This window comes from Mizuhopecten yessoensis, unplaced genomic scaffold (genome assembly GCF_002113885.1).
Source record: "Mizuhopecten yessoensis strain PY_sf001 unplaced genomic scaffold, ASM211388v2 scaffold716351, whole genome shotgun sequence".
Lineage (NCBI taxonomy): Eukaryota > Metazoa > Mollusca > Bivalvia > Pectinida > Pectinidae > Mizuhopecten > Mizuhopecten yessoensis.
The window spans coordinates 815,641-837,896 of NW_018480073.1; the positions used below are offsets into that span (position 1 = coordinate 815,641).

The 22,256-nt window shown below is 35.3% G+C and overlaps 1 protein-coding gene across 1 annotated transcript in view; it reads left to right on the plus strand.

Annotated features, from left to right (window-relative positions):
- Positions 1 to 3,652: 3,652 nt before the first annotated feature.
- LOC110443543 (delta-like protein 4) overlaps positions 3,653 to 22,256 on the plus strand; it is a 37,232-nt gene continuing 18,628 nt past the window's right edge. Inside the window, exons 1-4 of the mRNA XM_021487813.1 lie at positions 3,653 to 3,793; positions 4,029 to 4,199; positions 5,133 to 5,192; positions 6,110 to 6,136. Coding sequence (XP_021343488.1) covers positions 3,775 to 3,793; positions 4,029 to 4,199; positions 5,133 to 5,192; positions 6,110 to 6,136 — 277 coding nt within the window. The 5' untranslated portion in view covers positions 3,653 to 3,774. The remainder of the gene's footprint in view (positions 3,794 to 4,028; positions 4,200 to 5,132; positions 5,193 to 6,109; positions 6,137 to 22,256) is intronic.

The window sequence follows — 22,256 nt, forward strand, 5'->3', positions numbered from 1 at the left end:
CAATACTACCCAATACAACCCAATACTACCCAATACAAGTGTCGATTTACCCAATACAACCATGAAGATTTACAAAACCTAATAGATAATACACAAAGAAGATGTGATGCATAAAATACCTATAAAGAGGACATTCGAAGAAAAAATGTATTGTTTTCTGTCTATATTTTGCAGTTTCATTCACGAATGGAACAGTAAACGAATGGATACACATTAGTGAAATGCTTTTCTTAACCTAGCCATATATTTTTTAATGTCTTCACAACAATATATTGTACCTATTAACAAGTAAACGATGTCTGGAAAGAGTGATGGAATATTTCATTAGTGGTAGATAGTAGGTCAATAACGGAAAAAACATAATTATACTCGCTCACTCTCATATATTACCATTTGTACTTGTTTTATGTTGTATTGTTAGAACTTACATATATAAAGACATTACGTAAAAAATAATATATATTTTAGGATCATTAACTGTATTTCTGATCGTTTCTAGAATAATGTATTGGAATATAGGAGATCGCGATCGCGAGCATCATTATTATACCGGTATTTTGAAAACTTATGAATATATATATATGTGTGTAAATATTTGAATTCAAGTTTCGTTGTTCTTGTTTTTTTTTAAATTTAGTTACCATTTTGATTGGTAATTGAGTGTTCCATGTATATAAAATGTATGCTTATTTGCCTCAATAGCGAATGACTATTAATTCTATTACGAACCACATATAATTTTGACAACGAGGGATATATATTATCACAATGATTATTTAAAGCTCAACATGGCTATTATCTATTGTGTAATTTTACTTTTTTTTCGAACATGAAAACAATCTGAGAAAGTTTATGTAATTAACAGTGATTTCTTTTGTAAAGCGGATGGGAATCATAAAGTTACACATCTGTACACACCTGTTTCATTTAGACAACAGTGTAGACATCATCAGATCATACGCAGAAACAGGATTTGTAACAAATGTAATTTGAGAGATATAGAAGACGAGTTCCATTCTATTTTGATTTGTCCATTTTATAGCGATTTGAGACACAGATTAATCAAAACATACTATTATAAAAAAAATCAGTTTTTAAATTAATACAACTTCTTAGTACTATAAAAAAACTACATGTCCAATGATGATACTTTAAATACTTTGATTAGTTATCCATACATACCCTTAAATTTAGAAATATTTATGAGGCATAAAAAAGGAACTCAAGATTTTTATAAGTTGTTGTGCCAAAATAGTACCATATCCACTGGGAAAAACAAATGGAATGAATTGTTTGAATTTGATGATGACACATGGAAATTGATATATATGCTTCCATTTACAGTAACTAGAAATTCAAAATTACAATGGCTTCAATACAGAATAAATCAACACATTTTAACAACAAACTCTTATCTAGTTAAAGCAGCTCTTACCGATAGTGCTCTTTGTTTTCAATGTAAGACTGAAATAGAGACAATAATTCACACACTATGGGAATGTGAGAAAGTACAAGACTTTTTACAAAATTTTGAATTCCTTCTTGATGCATTGTTTATCCCATTTGGTTTTAACAAGGAAACCTTCATTTTCGGTTTATTTAATCAAAATAGTATCAGTAGTAGGGTAGATAATACCATAATTTTACTTATAAAACAATATATTTATAAATCGAGATGTTTACAAATGTCATTGTCAGTAGCTGCACTTAAGAACGTTATCAAGGACACATATTTTACTCAGAGATATATTGCTGTTAATAAAAGTGAATTATTTTTATTGAAATTCAATACTGAATGGAAAAAATGGGAAAGTCTAATTAATATTGCTTAAACCCTGTCTTTGCCAAAATATGAACATATAACTATCGAGTTTTCTTATATAAACATGTACTTCTAAATACTTATATGTAAAACTTCTTGAACCTTCCAACACATCTATATAACTTCTTTATTTCTCAATATCCACCCCCCCCTCGTTTTTTTTCGTTTTTTTTCTTTTCTTTCTTCTTTTTTTTCTCTCTCTCTTAGTCTTACTTTCCCTTCTATACCTCTAGGACCTGCTCTAACCTCTTTTCTATCACTTCTAAACAGTGCTTTTATATAACGGACACAATTTAGATGGAATTTAATTATACATAAACATAATTCATTATTAATTATACCTGGAAATATGCAGTTTTATTATAAATGAATATTTAATGAATGAATTGTAATGTGTGAGAGGAATAATGTTTATGTATGATATATTTGCATTGTTATAAATTTGGAAAAAAATAAAAAATTACAAAAAAAAACCTTCTTAGTATAACTTATGTTAGAGAGCTATCCGATTTAGGTAAATATTTATATTGGCATTCAAGAGGCGTTAATTATAGGTTTATGTATTCACATTATTGAACGGTGTTTAAAGTATACTGTGATGTCACTCACCTTTCTATACTTATTATGTTTAGATGATGGTATATGTATATGTGTATGTACCTATAAGCTTAAGGGCTTTTAGTTAATAAAGACTACATGAATGAAGGTAGGGATTATGTCCACGTGTGATGTGATTGACATGTATTTAGGTATGGCTTTGGCCACGTGTCATCTGAACCAGTTTCACACCTGACCATCGACTGACAGGTGATGCTTGCTACAAACAACAATATTTTCTGTATTTCTTTGATAAATAATGAAATTTATTTTTCTATATTTTATCCGATATTATAACGATAAATTATTGTATATCATTCCCGTGATAATTTACTTCATAAATGATGAAATATATCTTGCTACATTTTTTCCCAATGTAACAACGATACATTAATGTATATCATTCCCGTCATAGTTTACTTCATAAATAATGAAAATTCATTTACAAGTACGCCCGATTAGGATCTACATATATTTAACTTTAATTGTAAACTTATTTGGTATATCAGTTTCATTGGGTATTTACTTTCTGTATTGGGTTGTATTGGGTAAATCGATGTTTGTATTGGGTAAATCGGCGCTTGTATTGGGCTGTATTGGGTAAATCGACGGACCCTTTACTAAAGTGAAAGTATGCGATGCGCATGTACCTTGATGCGTTGCTACGTCATTTTTATCTCCAATTTGGAGAGTTCCAGTCGTAAGTCTACGTCCAAGGCTACCTCTAACCCTACGTTTACGTTCGGAGTTACGACCTTTGATAAAACAGACCTTACGCACACGTAACTAAAATCGTAACTCGACTTACGTCTACGTTTACGTCTTAGTTTACGTGTGGACTTACGACCTATAGTAAAACTGGGTCCAGGTTCGTCCCATGACATCGGGCAGGTTTGGCCCATGCTTTACATGGGAAGCCGGAAATGACGTTGCATGCTTTATGATGTCATAATTATGCTCCAGACATCCTGTTTATGTTGTTTCGGCAAAAAAATGTTGTTTCGGTAAAAAATCGATTGCAAATGTGCCCTTAGCGCATGTGTCCGACTACTTAACCTCCACATGTATATGTGTAGAACTTCTTTGAAATTGACGACACAATTATGCATCGCTATTTTAAAACGGTATTCTTGTACCTAATCTCAAAGCACATCTTACGAAATGCCTGGAGCTGGAAATTGCTGCATTTTCGAATTCGCGATTTATAGAGCCTTCACTGAAAAAACCCAAATAGCACTGCACCAAAAGTTTCCCAGTATACTGAAATCTGATTTTCGTTATAGATCGACGACAAAGCGAACAGCCCCCCACCACCGTACCAGGCTGTCAGCGACTCATCACACCCCCCGAGCAAAATGGAGAAGAAAAGCTTATGTGAGGAAACATTTAGTCATATCACATTACTACGTCATCGTACGATTACTTCATTTCAAACATACTATTATTTCTAAACGTTTTAAAGGTGTTTTTGGGTCGTGGATTTTTCTTAAAGAATATTATCTGTCCTTCTCTTCTATTCGTGAAGATATTTTACAAACTGTTGCTGATCTGTATGATAAAAAATCGAAATAGTTGCGCTTATGTTTTCGACTTTTTCATTATATTTCAGCATCCACGAGCGGGGATAAAATCGCATTAAAGGATGTGACAGTGGAAACGCCCACTGGTGACTCATCAATTTCCTCCAAAAGTAAAAAATGTTGTCGGGCACAAGTCTACTACATCAGCATATGTGTGGTGCTCGGGGCAGGACTCATCAGCGCTCTCATATACTTCATACGTAAGTGTCTGGACATGATAATGTCGAGTTCGGTAGGCATATTAAGGTTGGTCGTTCTGGATACTTCAATAGTTCTGCACTCCCTTTCGCTCTCTGCACCCCTGGCATACTGTTTATTGAAGGCACACGGGTCCTTACAATGTGTTTGATTTGTCTCAGGTGAAAAAGAAACCTGACCAATCGCTAGGATGATACCTGTCCTTTGACGAGTACATAAGAGCGACACCTGACTTCAAGCCAGTCAATCTTGTCTGCTTGTCTCATCCACAAAGAGATGCACACTGAGCCCTCAATTTTGCTACGATATATGTCCAAGGGTGGCAGAGAGCGAAAATGAGCGTAAGCCCTGGGGTATCGAGTGTGGTTCTTATATTAAACATGTATTAGATTAAGACATCTTTGCTTAATGAAAAGGTCTGGATGTAACTGTTTTGCATATAATTTCTGGTAATTTGGCTTTCTATGCAAACAAAATTTACAAATAGGTACTTTCTTCGTATTTTTAGTGATAATGTTACGTCACAGGGCTGTGAACTCTGATAGATGACATTCAGTTCATTAATTTATGAGGTTGGCAGTAACCATGTACCTTGAATTTATGCTGTCACGGTTTAAGTATAAATTTCATCATGAAGAGTTGTATAGGCACCGTAGTTTAGCGGTAGGACGCCGGGCTCTCTACCGAAGAGTTGTGGGTTCGAGTCATGGCACGGCACTGTGTTGTAGTTTAACGTCCTATTAACAGATAAGGTATTTTAAGAACGTGCCTTTATGTATGTTTGTGTAGTTAACTCCTTTCGATAGCGCGAATCTGCTGCCGTCTTAGAGTGTAATCTCACTGAAATACCATCCAGCAGTAAAGTATTCCACCTGGTCTCATTATACCGAAAATGAAAAAGAAAAGTAGATTCGTACATAATTTAATTTTTATAGTTCTGCATGTCAATGCTGGTGATCCGGACTCGTCCAAATCAATGGCCCTGGGTACTACTGGTAAGTAAAACATTTGCTTGTAATTTTAGACTAAAAAACGGCAAAAAAGATTTGACATAAAAGTTAAATACTGTCTTAATATAAGTCCAAAAGCTATTTTACCATTCGAAAAGATATATGTATATATTGACTTTGACGAAACTAATATTCTAATAGAATGTCTTAAAATCTGCGGATTTGGTTTGGATTTATCATTATTTGAAAGATTTCAAAAATCATTAATTTTATTGAGCTGATATAAATCTCCAGCTACTACAATTCTGCACAATTATCAGTAGTAAATATGATTAAAGGTTTATTCTAAATCATATTTGTTTAATATACATGTATAATATATTTGGCAAAACTTTTTATTTTTTATTTAATATTGCATATATTTATGTTATTGCATTCTGTGTGATCTATTAATTCTTTCAGCATTCTCTTAGCTCTCATAACTGAAAGAATTTTACAGGCCATGGGTATGAAACATAGCGAACAAATGAAAAATAGTATATTTACAACAAAAAACTGTAAAAGTCGAAATGTTAGAAGTGTGTTTTTTTCATGTGTTTTTTGTGCGAGTAACTTAGCGCAAACATAACCACACGCGAATATTTATTAACACATGATACAAATTATAGATAAATAGACAATCCTGAAGTCAGAATTATTGTTGACACAGTGATCAGTTCAAAGGGTCACAACATTTTTTACAGGCGACAATCTCCATTTTTAAAGTAAATCAATTGGATGTATCTAAATATTTTTATATATAAATCAATTTCATAAGAAATATAAAATTATGAAAGTCGCCAAATTCTACCGAATTCTTTTCCAGACAAAAGAAACATATTTATGTTATCTTAGTTTTCAATATATCAATGACTGCATAAATTAAATTATGAATACAAATGTTTTTTTTGTTTCTCTGATAGACGCCATGAGTGCAGGAGACCCAGAAGGTGAGTCCAATACAAGTTATATAATCCTGATCACGTGTATAAATGTATATACGTATGGTAAACACAACCCTGTCACCTTTATATAAACATATGGTTAACACAACCCTGTCACGTGTAAATAAACATTACATAAATGTAATCATTATCAAGTGTATATATACATATGGTAAACACAACTCTGTCACGTGTAAATAAACATAACATAAATATAATCCTTATGACGTGTGTAAATTCATATGGTAAACACAACCCTGTCACCTTTATATAAACATATGGTTAACACAACCCTGTCACGTGTAAATAAACATAACATAAATGTAATCATTATCAAGTGTATATATACATATGGTAAACACAACTCTGTCACGTGTAAATAAACAAAACGTAAAAACATATGGTTAACACAACCCTGTCACGTGTAAATAAACATAACATAAATGTAATCATTATCAAGTGTATATATACATATGGTAAACACAACTCTGTCACGTGTAAATAATCATAACGTAAAAACATATGGTTAACACAACCCTGTCACGTGTAAATAAACATTACATAAATATAATCATTATCAAGTGTATATATACATATGGTAAACACAACTCTGTCACGTGTAAATAAACATAACATAAATATAATCCTTATCACGTGTATATATAATATGGTAAACACAACCCTTTCACCTTTATATATATACATAATGATACATATAATCCGTATCACGTGTAAATATACATATGGTAAATATTATATATAGGGTAAATGTAATCTTGATCAGGTCTATATAAACCCATGGTAAACACAACACTGTCACATGTATATAAGCATATGGTAAATAATCTGGATCAGATGGTAAAAATAAAATAACCCTAATCACGTGCAGATAATGTTTATAAACATATGACAAATACAATTCTGATTACGTGTATATATATATATATGGCAAATACATCCTGATCATGTGTATATATATATATGGTAAATACATCCTGATCACGTGTATATATATATATGGCAAATACATCGGCAAATACATCCTGATCATGTGTATACAAACCTATTGTAATTTCATTCCATATCACAGGTTTATATACATATGGTAACACAATACATAATCCTGATCACGTGTATATAAACATATGGCTAGCACAACCATTTCACGTGTATAATTCATATTTTAAATAAAATCCATATCACGTGTATATAAACATATGGCAAACATAACCATGTCAGGTTTATAATTCATATTTTAAATATAATCCATATCACGTGTATATTTACATACATGTTGCATGGTAAGCACAACCATGTCACGTGGTGAATACATTCATTATCATGTACAATATAAAGTATATTAACCAACCACAGAAAATACAGCCGTTATCTTGTGTATCTATAACACATGGCAAATACAATCGTTCAATGTTGATATATCACACAAGTTAGATACAATATTGATCAGGTATATATATATCACACTATGTCAATACGTTCCTCGTAATGTCTATATACCATACAAGGTAATACAGCCGTTATCTTGCGTATCTATGTGTATCGACATGTACCACACAAATTAGATACAATCTTTAAAATGTATATATACCACACACGTTAAAAACTAATATGTATTATGTATATATACAATTTGTACATACAAGTTACAACACAAATTTGTACAATATTTAAAATGTATATATACCACAAACGTTAAAAACTAATCTGTATTATGTATATATACCATTTGTACATACAAGTTACAACACAAATTTGTCAGGTGTGTATACTAAGCAAGATAAATGGTATATATCACGGAAAATATACACATTCTTTACACCATATCAGAGACGTATACATTACTCGTCTCTGACCATATGTATATACGATACAAATTAATTACAATCTTTATTATATTTATGTACCTACTCGATATTCCAGAGGTTACCATCACTTTCGCTCTCTGCACTCATGGAATATGTCAAAGCAAAATCGAAGGCTCAGTGTGCGCCACTTTGTGGATGAGACAAGAACTAGTTTGATCCTTTGATTACACCAAAAGAAACTCGCGGTACTAGGCGGTCAAAATGACTATCTTTAAAGTCTAGTATCGTTACTCTGTAATCTTCAAAATATAGCCTATCGATTGGTCTGGTTTTTTTTCCCTAAGACCAATCAAACACAATTTTTAAATAATGTGTATAGCTCACAGAAGTCAAATACAATGTTTATTATGTGTATGTACAACACAAATTAAATGCAATCTTTACATCATTTGTATAAACCACACTTATCAAATATTTGTTTATCATGTATGTATATATTACGCTATGTAAATACAATTCTGGTCAGTGCATATATACCAACAAGGTAAGTGCAATCGAGGCCATGATAGTATAATACATTATTATTATTTCATATTATTCCCCACAAGTGATTGGCCAGGAGTGCATCACGTGTCCACCGATGAAAAAACGATATTGACTTGGATATTTTTGTTGAACGTGTCTCCTAACAACACACCGTCCCGCTTCCGAAGATTTTTTTTTTTTTTTTTTCTCAGATTGCTTACATCACTGTTTTGAAAATTGTAAAACGATTGTAGCCTTTAACTTCGGTCGATACCTGGATTTATCATCCCGAGAAAAGATATATCAATATATCTCGGCTAATATATCTTTTCTCGGGTCGATAAATCCAGGTATCGACCTCAGCAATTGAATAATGTCAATATAAACCATAGGTCCATGACATTCAAAGTTGATATGATGGCCATATGGTCTGATAGAGTTATAATGTGGCAATGACATAACCAATATGTATCCTAATTTATGGAAAGGCGTTGTATTTATGCGTTTAGAATTAATTTGGCAATCGTCAACAATACATGTGAGTTTCGATACTGTGAGATGTAAACCGCATAGTACCGGAATGTATGTAACAACACATACTGCACTTTGTACATTACAAGCTGCAGTAACTTTATATACATACTGTTCAAGTTTGAAAAAAAGGATAAGCGCAGTTTGATCGAGAAATGGCAACACTGGTGTTACACACGATATCGAATTGGTATTTCAAACGTCATAGAAATGCGTGACTGACGATATATTGCCGTGTTTAAGTCAACCGGCATCGAAATGCTTGACTATACATTGGCGTATTTTAGCCAATCAGCATCAAAATGCGTGACAATACATTGGCGTGTTTGAATCAATCAGCATCGAAATGCGTGACGATACATTGGCGTGTTTGAATCAATCGGCATCGAAATGAGTGACCATACATTGACGTGTTTGAGTCAATCGGCATCGAAATGCGTGATCATACATTGACGTGTTTGAGTCAATAAGCATCGAAATGCGTGATCATACATTTGCGTGTTTGAGTCAATCGGCATCGAAATGCGTGATCATATATTGACGTGTTTGAGTCAATCGGCATCGAAATGCGTGATCATACATTGGCGTGTTTGAGTCAATCGGCGTCGAAATGCGTGACCTTACATTAGCTTGTTTGAATCAATTGGCATCGAAATGCGTGACGATACATTGCCGTGTTTGAGTCAATCGGTATCGAAATTAGTGACCATACATTGACGTGTTTGAGTCAATCGGCATAGAAATGCGTGATCATACATTGGCGTGTTTGAGTCAATCGGCATCGAAATGCGTGATCATACATTGGCGTGTTTGAATCAATCAGCATCGAAATGAGTGATCATACATTGACGTGTTTGAGTCAATCAGCATCGAAATGCGTGACCATACATTGACATGTTTGAGTCAATAGCATAGAAATGCGTGATCATACATTGGCGTGTTTGAATCAATCAGCATCGAAATGGCTGATCATACATTGGCGTGTTTGAGTCAATCAGCATCGAAATGCGTGACCATACATTGACATGTTTGAGTCAACAGCATAGAAATGCGTGATCATACATTGGCGTGTTTAAATCAATCAGCATCGAAATGAGTGATCATACATTGACGTGTTTGAGTCAATCAGCATCGAAATGCGTGCTCATACATTGATGTGTTTGGGTCAATCAGCATCAAATTGCGTGACGATACATTGGCGTGTTTGGGTCAATCAGCTTCGAAATGCGTGATCATACATTGACGTGTTTGAGTCAATCAGCATCGAAATGCGTGATCATACATTGATGTGTTTGGGTCAATCAGCATCAAATTGCGTGACGATACATTGGCGTGTTTGGGTCAATCAGCATCGAACTGCGTGATCATACATTGACGTGTTTGATTCAATCAGCATCGAAATGCGTGATCATACATTGATGTGTTTGGGTCAATCAGCATCAAATTGCGTGACGATACATTGGCGTGTTTGGGTCAATCAGCATCGAAATGCGTGATCATACATTGACGTGTTTGAGTCAATAAGCATCGAAATGCGTGATCATACATTGACGTGTTTGAGTCAATAAGCATCGAAATGCGTGATCATACATTTGCGTGTTTGAGTCAATCGGCATCGAAATGCTTGATCATACATTGGCGTGTTTGAATCAATCAGCATCGAAATGACTGATCATACATTGGCGTGTTTGAGTCAATCAGCATCGAAATGAGTGACCATACTTTGACATCTTTGAGTCAATCGGCATCGAAATGCATGACCATGCATTGGTGTGTTTGAGTCAACCGGCATAGAAATGCGTGACCATACATTGGCGTGTTTGAATAATCGGCATCGAAATGCGTGATCATACATTTACGTGTTTGAGTCAATCAGCATCGAATTGCGTGACGATACATTGGCGTGTTTGAATCAATCGCCATCGAAATGCGTGATCATACATTGCCGTGTTTGGGTCAATCAGCATCGAATTGCGTGACGATACATTGGTGTGTTTGGGTCAATCAGCATCGTACTGCCTTATCATACATTGAGGAGTTTAAGTCAATCAGCATCGAAATGCGTGATCATACATTGACGTGGTTGAGTCAGTCAGCATCGAAATGCGTGATCATATATTGACGTGTTTGAGTCAATCAGCATGGAAATGCGTGATCATACATTGACGCGTTTGCGTCAATCAGCATCATAATGCGTGATCATACAGTGGCGTGTTTGAGTCAATAAGCATCGAATTGCGTGACGATACATAATCGACATCGAAATGAGTGACGATACATTGACGTGTTTGAGTCAATAAGCATCGAATTGCGTGACGATACATAATCGACATCGAAATGAGTGACGATACATTGACGTGTTTGAGTCAATATCATACATTGGCGTGTTTGAGTCAATCGGCGTCGAAATCCGTGACTTTACATTAGCTTGTTTGAATCAATTGGCATCGAAATGCGTGACGATACATTGGCGTGTTGGGGCCAATCAGCATCGAAATGCGTGATCATAAGTCAATCAGCATCAAATTGCGTGACTATACATTGGCGTGTTTGGGTCAATCACCATCGAAATGCGTGATCATACATTAACGTGCTTGAGTCAATCAGCATCATAATGCGTGATCATACATTGGCGTTTTTGAGTCAATCGGCATCGAAAGGCGTGATCATACATTGGCGTGTTTGCGTCAATCAGCATCGAAATGCGTGATCTACATTGGCTTGTTTGAATCAATCAGCATCGAAATGGGTGATCATACATTGGTGTTTTTGAGTCAATCAGCATCGAAATAAGTGACCATACTTTGACATCTTTGAGTCAAGCGGCATCGAAATGCATGACCATGCATTGGTGTGTTTGAGTCAACCGGCATAGAAATGCGTGACCATACATTGGCGTGTTTGAATAATCGGCATTGAAATGCTTGATCATACATTGACGTGTTTGAATCAATCAGCATCAAAATGCGTGACAATACATTGGCGTGTTTGAATCAATTGCCATCGAAATGCGTGATCATACATTGCCGTGTTTGGGGCAATCAGCATCGAAATGCGTGATTATACATTGGCGTATGGTGTGTTTGAGTCAATCGGCATAGAAATGCGTGACCATACATTGGCGTGTTTGAATAATCGGCATCGAAATGCATGATCATACATTGACGTGTTTGAATCAATCAACATCGAAATGCGTGATCACACATTGACATGTTTGAGTCAATCAGCATCGAATTGCGTGAAGATACATTGGCGTGTTTGGGTCAATCACCATCGAAATGCGTGATCATACATTGATGACCATGCATTGGTGTGTTTGAGTCAATCGGCATAGAAATGCGTGACCATACATTGGCGTGTTTGAGTCATTAAGCATCGAAATGCGGGATCATACATTGACGTGTTTGACTCAATTAGCATCATAATGCGTGATCATACAGTGGCGTGTTTGAGTCAATAAGCATCGAATTGCGTGACGATACATTGGCGTGTTGGGGCCAATCAGCATCGAAATGCGTGATTATACATTGGCGTATGGTGTGTTTGAGTCAATCGGCATCGAAATGTGTGACCATACATTGGCGTGTTTGAATAATCGGCATCGAAATGCATGATCATACATTGGCGTGTTTGAGTCAATCGGCATCGAAATGCTTGATCATACATTGGCGTGGTTGAATCAATCAGCATCGAAATGCGTGACGATACATTGGCGTGTTGGGGCCAATCAGCATCGAAATGCGTGATCCTACATTGACGTGTTTGAGTCGATCAGCATGGAAATGCGTCAGCATACATTGATGTGTTTGGGTCAATCAACATCAAATTGCGTGACGATACATTGACGTGTTTGAGTCAATATGCATCGAAATGAGTGACCATACATTGACGTGTTTGAGTCAGTCAGCATCGAAATGCGTGATCATATATTGACGTGTTTGAGTCAATCAGCATGGAAATGCGTGATCATACATTGACATGTTTGAGTCAATAGCATCGAAATGCATGATCGTACATTGGCGTGTTTGAATCAATTGCCATCGAAATGCGTGATCATACATTGCCGTGTTTGAGTCAATAAGCATCGAAATGAGTGACCATACTTTGACATGTTTGAGTCAATCGGCATCGAAATGTGTGACCATACATTGGCGTGTTTGAGTCAATCAGCATCGAAATGCGTGATCATACATTGGCGTGTTTGAGTCATTAAGCATCGAAATGCGTGATCATACATTGGTGTTTTTGAGTCAATCGGCATCGAAATGCGTGATCATACATTGGCGTGTTTGGGTCAATCAGTATCGAAATGCGTGATCATACATTGACATGTTTGAGTCAATAAGCATCGAAATGCGCGATCATACATTGACACGTTTGAGTCAATCAGCATCGAAATGCGTTATCATACATTGGGGTGTTTGAGTCAATCAGCATCGAAATTCGTGATCATACATTGACGTGTTTGAGTCCATCAGCATCGAAATGCGTGATCATACATTAACGTGTTTGAGTCAATCAGCATCGAAATGGGTGATCATACATTGACATGTTTGAATCAATCAGCATCGAAATGCGTGATCATACCTTGACGTGTTTGAGTCAATCAGCATCGATATTAGTGAGCATACATTGATGTGTTTGGGTCAATCAGCATCAAATTGCGAGACGATACATTGGCGTGTTTGGGTCAATCAGTATCGAAATGCGTGATCATACATTGACGTATTTGAGTCAATCAGCATCGAAATGCGTTATCATACATTGGGGTGTTTGAGTCAATCAGCACCGAAATGCGTGATCATACATTGACATGTTTGAATCAATCAGCATCGAAATGCGTGATCACACATTGACATGTTTGAGTCAATCAGCATCGAAATGCGAGATCATACATTGACATGTTTGAATCAATCAGCATCGAAATGCGTGATCACACATTGACATGTTTGAGTCAATCAGCATCGAAATGCGTTATCAGACATTGACGTGTTTGAGTCAATCAGCATCGATATTAGTGAGCATACATTGATGTGTTTGGGTCAATCAGCATCAAATTGCGAGACGATACATTGGCGTGTTTGGGTCAATCAGCATCGTACTGCCTAATCATACATTGACGAGTTTGAGTCAATCAGCATCAAAATGCGTGATCATACATTGACATGTTTGAATCAATCAGCATCGAAATGCGTGATGATACATTGGCGTGTTTGGGTCAATCAGCATCGTACTGCCTAATCATACATTGACGAGTTTGAGTCAATCAGCATCAAAATGCGTGATCATACATTGACATGTTTGAGTCAATAAGCATCGAAATGCGAGATCATACATTGGCGTGTTTGGGTCAATCAGCATCGAAATGCGTGATCATACATTGCCGTGTTTGAGTCTTTAAGCATCGAAATGCGTGATCATACATTGACGTGTTTGAGTCATTAAGCATCGAAATGCGTGATCAAACATTGACGTGTTTGAGTCAATCAGCATCGAAATTAGTGAGCATACATTGATGTGTTTGGGTCAATCAGCATCAAATTGCGTGACGATACATTGGCGTGTTTGGGTCAATCAGCATCGAAATTCTTGATCAGAGGTGTACGGGTTTGAGTCAATCAGCATCGATATTAGTGAGCATACATTGATGTGTTTGGGTCAATCAGCATAAAATTGCGTGACGATACATTGGCGTGGTTGGGTCAATCAGCATCGAAATGCGTGATCATACATGAGTCAATCAGCATCGAAATGAGTGACCATACATTGACGTGTTTGAGTCAATCAGTATCGAATTGCTTGATCATACATTGACTTGTTTGGATCAATCGGCATCGAAATGCTTGATCATACATTGACGTGTTTGAGTCAATAAGCATCGAAATGCGTGATCATACATTGACGTGTTTGAGTCAATCGGCATCGAAATGAGTCATCATACATTGGCGTGTTTGAGTCAATCAGCATCGAAATGTGTGATCATACATTGGCGTGTTTGAATTAATCAGCATCGAAATGCGTGATCATACATTGACGTGTTTGAGTCAATCGGCATCTAAATGAGTCATCATACATTGGCGTGTTTGGGTCAATCAGCATCAAATTGCGTGACGATCCATTGGCGTGTTTGGGTCAATCAGCATCGAACTGCGTGATCATACATTGACTTGTTTGAGTCAATCAGCATCTAAATGCGTGATCATACATTGACGTGTTTGAGTCAATCAGCATCGAAATGCGTGATTATACATTGGCGTATTTGAGTCATTAAGCATCGAAATGCGTGATCATACATTGGCGTGTTTGAGTCAATCAGCATCGAAATGCGGGATCATACATTGACGTGTTTGAGTCAATAAGCATCGAAATGCGTGATCATACATTTCAATTTCAAAGTATTTTATTGACAATACATATATAATACAAACATATAAGTTAACATTAAAGGAGATATTTGAACAGTATTGACAAAAGAATAAGACAACAAGCTTTGCCTATATCAGTCTTCTTCTAATTCCGGTAGATATGTACAATGCTTAAATATATAAAATGTTGTGATTCGTTTCCTCTCACACTCATGCACACCCACACCCACACCAGCTTATGTCTAATACACGTTATTTAAGGGATAAAATTTGCCTGAATAACAATAATTATAACAATACATGAATATTCATTTGGAAATTTATCTAGCACGTATAAGTAACGAAACGTTTTGATGATTTAATATAAGAGTCAACATGTATAAGAATAGTTTTATTTAATTGGTTGGATGCATTACTAATACCATATACTAAACAGTGCAGATTTAAATATCCTACTAGATTATAAATAGTGGTAATATGATGCCTAATATTAGAATACAGAGGACATTGAAAGAAAAAATGTATTAGATCTTCCCTCTGTACACCACATACACAGGAAGCATCATCAATCAGATGGTCTTGTAACTTATCACAGTTAAGATCACTTTTAAAATTTCTTAGCTGACATAAAATTATGTTAAGTTTCCTCGGAACACAGTTAATAAAAGTTTCTGAGACGGATGTATCAAAGGTTTTTTTAAGTTTCTTTTTAAAAGATGAAATTGAGATGGAGTCTCGTACAGTGCTATCAAGTGCATTCCATTTTACCATTGTAGAAGGGAAGAAGCTATTCATATAAGTAGTAGTTCTTGTCTGTGGTATATTAAAGAATCTGTTATTTCTGAAGGTATAGTTATTATTTACATTTAGAAATGGTTGAATGATATTATCGAGATAAGTTGGAGTGTAATTATTAAGAATCTTATACATTAATGTTAGTTTATGATTTTGTCTTCGTGTGTGTAATGTTTCAAGTTGTGTTTCAGTATACAGAATATGATGAGATGTACCTCGTCTGAGGCCAGTAATTAAACGCATAGCTTCTAGTTGAACTGATTCTAAAAGATCTGATTCCGATTTGGTACAATTATCCCATACTATATCAGAATATTCTAGCACAGGTCTTATATAAGAGACATATAATGTTTTTAATGTATTCCTATCAACTGTAGTTTTTAAAATTCTAAGAATACTTAGTCTAGAGTTCGCTTTCTTATAAATATTTGAAATGTGATCTGACCATGTCCCTTTACTGTTAAATGTTAGTCCTAAGTGAGTATGGTGTTCATGTTGTGCAATTGGAGTATTGTTAAATAGCAGTTGAGGATGATTGTTAATGTGTCTACGAGAGAAGTTAATAGCTACAGTCTTATTCGGATTGAATAGGATCTGCCATCGCTTTGACCATTCAGAGATTGAGTCAAGATCATCATTAAGCATGTTAGTAGGTGTTGTAAGGTCATTGTTATTATTTACTATTACATAGAGAGAGGTATCATCTGCAAAGAGTTTTATATGAGAAGTTACATTATTAGTAATATCATTAATAAAAAGAAGAAAGAGGAAGGGACCAAGGACAGATCCTTGAGGAACCCCTGCAGACATAGGTTTGGTACTAGATTTATAACCTTCAAAGATAACCCTTTGTTTTCTGTCAGATAAGTAAGCTTTAAACCAATTATATAATTTACCTTTAATACCATATGTTTTTAGTTTATATAATAGGCCCAAATGCCATACTCGATCAAATGCTTTACTTATGTCACAGAAAACAAAACGCAAATCTTTACCTTGGTCTAAATTGCCACTTATAGTATTATAGANAGACTTGCAATATAATTAAACGTATATTTAAAAATATTTTTTTCTAACATTTTGANTAAAGATAAAATTGAGATGGAGTCTCGTACAGTGCTATCAAGTGCATACCATTTTACCATTGTAGAAGGGAAGAAGCTATTCATATAAGTAGTAGTTCTTGTCTGTGGTATATTAAAGAATCTGTTATTTCTGAAGGTATAGTTATTATTTACATTTAGAAATGGTTGAATGATATTATCGAGATAAGTTGGAGTGTAATTATTAAGAATCTTATACATTAATGTTAGTTTATGATTTTGTCTTCGTGTGTGTAATGTTTCAAGTTGTGTTTCAGTATACAGAATATGATGAGATGTACCTCGTCTGAGGCCAGTAATTAAACGCATAGCTTCTAGTTGAACTGATTCTAAAAGATCTGATTCCGATTTGGTACAATTATCCCATACTATATCAGAATATTCTAGCACAGGTCTTATATAAGAGACATATAATGTTTTTAATGTATTCCTATCAACTGTAGTTTTTAAAATTCTAAGAATACTTAGTCTAGAGTTCGCTTTCTTATAAATATTTGAAATGTGATCTGACCATGTCCCTTTACTGTTAAATGTTAGTCCTAAGTGAGTATGGTGTTCATGTTGTGCAATNTCTATCTGCCACCATTTCCTTGGATGCACTGTTTTGTCGGCAAGACAATTTTGAAGATTCTTAAAGTAATTTTCTTTGGATTGCCGAATAATTTGTATAGTGTCATTGCGACAAGTTCTAAATTTTGCCCAATCTTGTTCCCTATTTTTATTTTTAGCTCTTTTATGTAATCTATTCTTATATCTTAATTTATGCCGAATTTCACCAGTCATCCAAGGTTTATCATCAGGATGGACAGTAATTGTTTTGTGAGGTATATGAGAGTTAGTAGCAGAGTTTATTTTGTTTATAATAGTAGAATATAGTTCATTAATGCTAGTAGTGTTATTAACTATGGAATCCCAATCATTACTAAGTAGTTCATTATTAATAGCATCCCAATTAGCTTCATTGAACTTATATATAGGTTTCTTGAATGGTTTATTTTTTAGTGTCTTAAAACAAATGTTAGCAAGGATGGGGCAGTGATCACTACAGAGAGGTGAAAGTACATTTGTTGAGGTAAAAATGTTTACATTATTAGTAATAAATACATCAATTAAGGTAGGTCATACATTGATGTGTTTGAGTCAATAAGCATCGAAATGCGTGATCATACATTGACGGGTTTGAGTCAATAAGCATCGAGATGCGTGATCATACATCGACGTGTTTGAGTCAATCGGCATCGAAATTAGTGATCATACATTTGCGTGTTTGAGTCAACAAGCATCGAATTGCGTGACATTACATTGGCGTGTTTTGGTCAATGAGCATCGAAATGAATGATCATACATTGACGTGTTTGAGTCAATCAGCATCGAAATGCGTGAGCATACATTGATGTGTTTGGGTCAATCAGCATCGAATTGCGTGACGTTACATTGGCGTGTTTGGGTCAATCAGCATCGAAATGAATGATCATACATTGACGTGTTTGAGTCAATAAGCATCGAAATGCGTGATCATACATTGACGGGTTTGAGTCAATAAGCATCGAAATGAGTGACCATACATTGACGTGTTTGAGTCAATCAGCATCGAAATGCTTGATCATACATTGACGTGTTTGAGTCAATCGGCATCGAAATGCGTGATCATACATTGACGTGTTTGAGTCAATCGGCATCGAAATTAGTGATCATACATTTGCGTGTTTGAGTCAATCGGCATCGAAATGAGTGACCATACTTTGACGTGTTTGGGTAAATCGGCATCGAAATGAGTGATCATACATTGGCGTGTTTGAGTCAATCGGCATCGAAATGCGTGATCACACATTGGCGTGTTGGAGTCAATCGGCATCGAAATGCGTGACCATACATTGACGTGTTTGTGTCAATCGGCATCGAAATGAGCGACCACACATTGACGTGTTTGGGTCAATCGGCATCGAAATGAGTGATCATACATTGGCGTGTTTGAGTCAATTGGCATCGAAATGAGTGACCATACTTTGACGTGTTTGGGTCAATCGGCATGAAATGAGTGATCAAACATTGGCGTGTTTGAGTCAATCGGCATCGAAATGCGTGATCATACATTGACGTGTTTGGGTCAATCGGCATCGAAATGAGTGACCATACTTTGACGTGTTTGGGTCAATCGGCATCGAAATGCGTGATCATACATTGGCGTGTTTGAGTCAATCAGCATCGAAATAAGTAACCATACATTGACGTGTTTGGGTCAATCGGAATCGAAATGCGTGACCATACATTGGCGGGTTCGAGTCGATCGGCATCGAAATGAGTGTACGTATGTGTGCGCATGCGTGTTTATTACAAGCGGTATTCAAATTGGTGTGACAACGATGCTTTTTTAGTGTTTATGACAAAGAGTACTTTCTTAAATTAATGATAATTTCAAGGAAGGGTTAAAGAATTGTACCCACATACCGGTGACAAAGGTACCGAACTGTTTGTGACAAACACATAGACGCGTATGGCAGACGATCGTTATTCAAACAGGTGTGATAAATGGTTCTACTTTTTTTCTAAAATAGGTCTTCAATATGATAGAAGGTACTGGAGATGGTAAACACTACCAAAATGATGTGCAAAGTCTTTGGTCAAGACTTCTTATTTTACAATATTTAATACTACAATACCTTATCACTAAAATCTTTTTAATATATCTCTAATCAGATAATTCTGTTCACATTTGGATTCGAATAAAAACACACAAGTTCAATAAGACGCACTGAGAGGGCGCCACAGGGAGAATTTCAAACCGCAGAACGTACGATATCAATAGGTTTAAACTCATTTATAACGCTCTTTGAGATGTTATTGGAAGATGATTTTGCTTCAGAATAAATGCATGTACTAGCATGATTTCCAGAGAGGCTAGGTGAATAAAGCGAGAAGTTACCTTCGATACTTGGCTGGAGAGACGCTTTTGTTAGCTAGAAATTTACCGACAGCTGCCGCTAAAACGTACGGCTGTACAGTTTCTCAATTACTGGTTAAAAACGCCAAGAAAGCATTGTCTTTTGTCAATTTCTTGACATGAATTGGTCATAAGAAGTATCAAACTATATAATAATGAAGAATTTTGTGACAAGGTCATACAAAAACTTACTTCAATTAATTGTCCCTTTAAACCTGTTGGAGGGGGTGGGAGGATTGTGGCTTCGACAGTGTAATACACAACTAGAATCACCAGTCAAGAATTAAAAAATAATTGAATATGTATATGCGCACTAAAAAAAAACCAAGCCAAGTGCAGGGGGTAGGGGTCTCACGTGCGCTGGTGACATCCCCCTTGGATACGCCTCTTAAAGAGATCTACTGTGACCGTTTAAATAATGGAGGATACATATAAGATCAAATATAGAACCAAACGGACTATGAGATTACTTTCTGTATGCATCTTAAGGATTTTAACACATAGTCTGAAATATTCCTTCCAGATAGCACGTATTTTGAATATGGTTTCTTCTAATGCACATTTGTTTACAGATAATGTTATGCCAGTTTTTGGGAAGTTGTATGGTGTGCATGCCAATACAATGTTGTACCATTTACTGCGATTAGACTATTAAATTCTAATGTATCGTTAAAGTATTACGATTCGATTTATTGCGATGCTAAAATCGTTAATTCTTCTTTTAAGTGATGAATTATACCTTTCAGTGGTACGCTGAAGTATTTGATGTTATAATGACGAAAAAAGAAGGAAAATTACAATCAAACAATATTGTCATTGCACTGTTTCCTAGAGCCTAAACCTGTATGACCGCATTGTGACGTCACAGTTTAAACCGAAGTAATTACTGAGGAATAGGACTGTTCTGTATCCAACATAGCAGATGTCAATTTCAAAGTTTTAAATAGTTTAAGAAATATCATATTTAACAAAACAGAAATTAATATCATATCCATTAAACAAAATTGAGTTTCTGCATGGACTAACATTAACAATGTATTCGTTTGTAGATTGTGTTAAACAACATTTATAACTTGTATACAGTTCTACTCAGATTGTCAGTTAATTTTATTGCATGCTTTGTTAATGATATAAGCGGATTTTTTTCTCTCTTTTTTCTCTTTTCACCTTTTCCCATATTCAATAATTAACATTAAAACAATATATTTTCGCGTTTATTATCGAAAATTCCAATCACAAATAATTCATTTCTTATCTTCTAACTTGGACAATTAATCGAAATATATCCACTGATTTGTTTCGGTATGTTCGAGGATCATTGTCTCATTGCTGGCATTTCATAAACAAAGTAGCCGCCTCTCCCATTTCCTGGTAGGTTTAAGAACTAAAGCTGGAACTGAGCCAGGAACGTACCGTTGTCCACCTAACCACGCCGATGACAGGGACTGTTCTGTGAAGCTCGGGTCCTGAATGCTTCCGAATCATTTTTTTAAGTTTGAAAACTCTTCCAATACTACTAAGTTTTTTTTTTGCGTGGGATTTTCAATAATAGTTGCTCTGGGAACATCTTAAATCTGCATAAATTAACGCCAAAGAATATGTATTTAAAAAAAAAAAAAAATCCTAAAAACGACGAACAGTGACTTCATTTTCTTCTTTGATATTAAGTTTGCTGAAGCATCTGCTTTACAATTTCAAAAAGAAAATCTAGCAAAAACAAACCTCACTTAATATGTATATTTTTTTTCAAATGAAATTAACTTGTAACCATGACAACCTTAATTGAAGACAACAACATGTTTAATAATGGTATTTAGGAAATACTTTCAAAATGAAGAAAAAATATTTTTGAAATTTCGATTGAAGGCGTTGAATTTTTATGGATTTCGGGGGCTAAAAATGTCGAAACCATACGTAGTCCTTTCTAGTCCTACGTAGTGTTTCGTGACTTCGAAGGAAAAGGAGGAAATCAGTAGCTACCAAATCCTCTATCAAAATATGATAAACATTTGTTTCGTGATTTAAAGGGGGGTGGGGTGG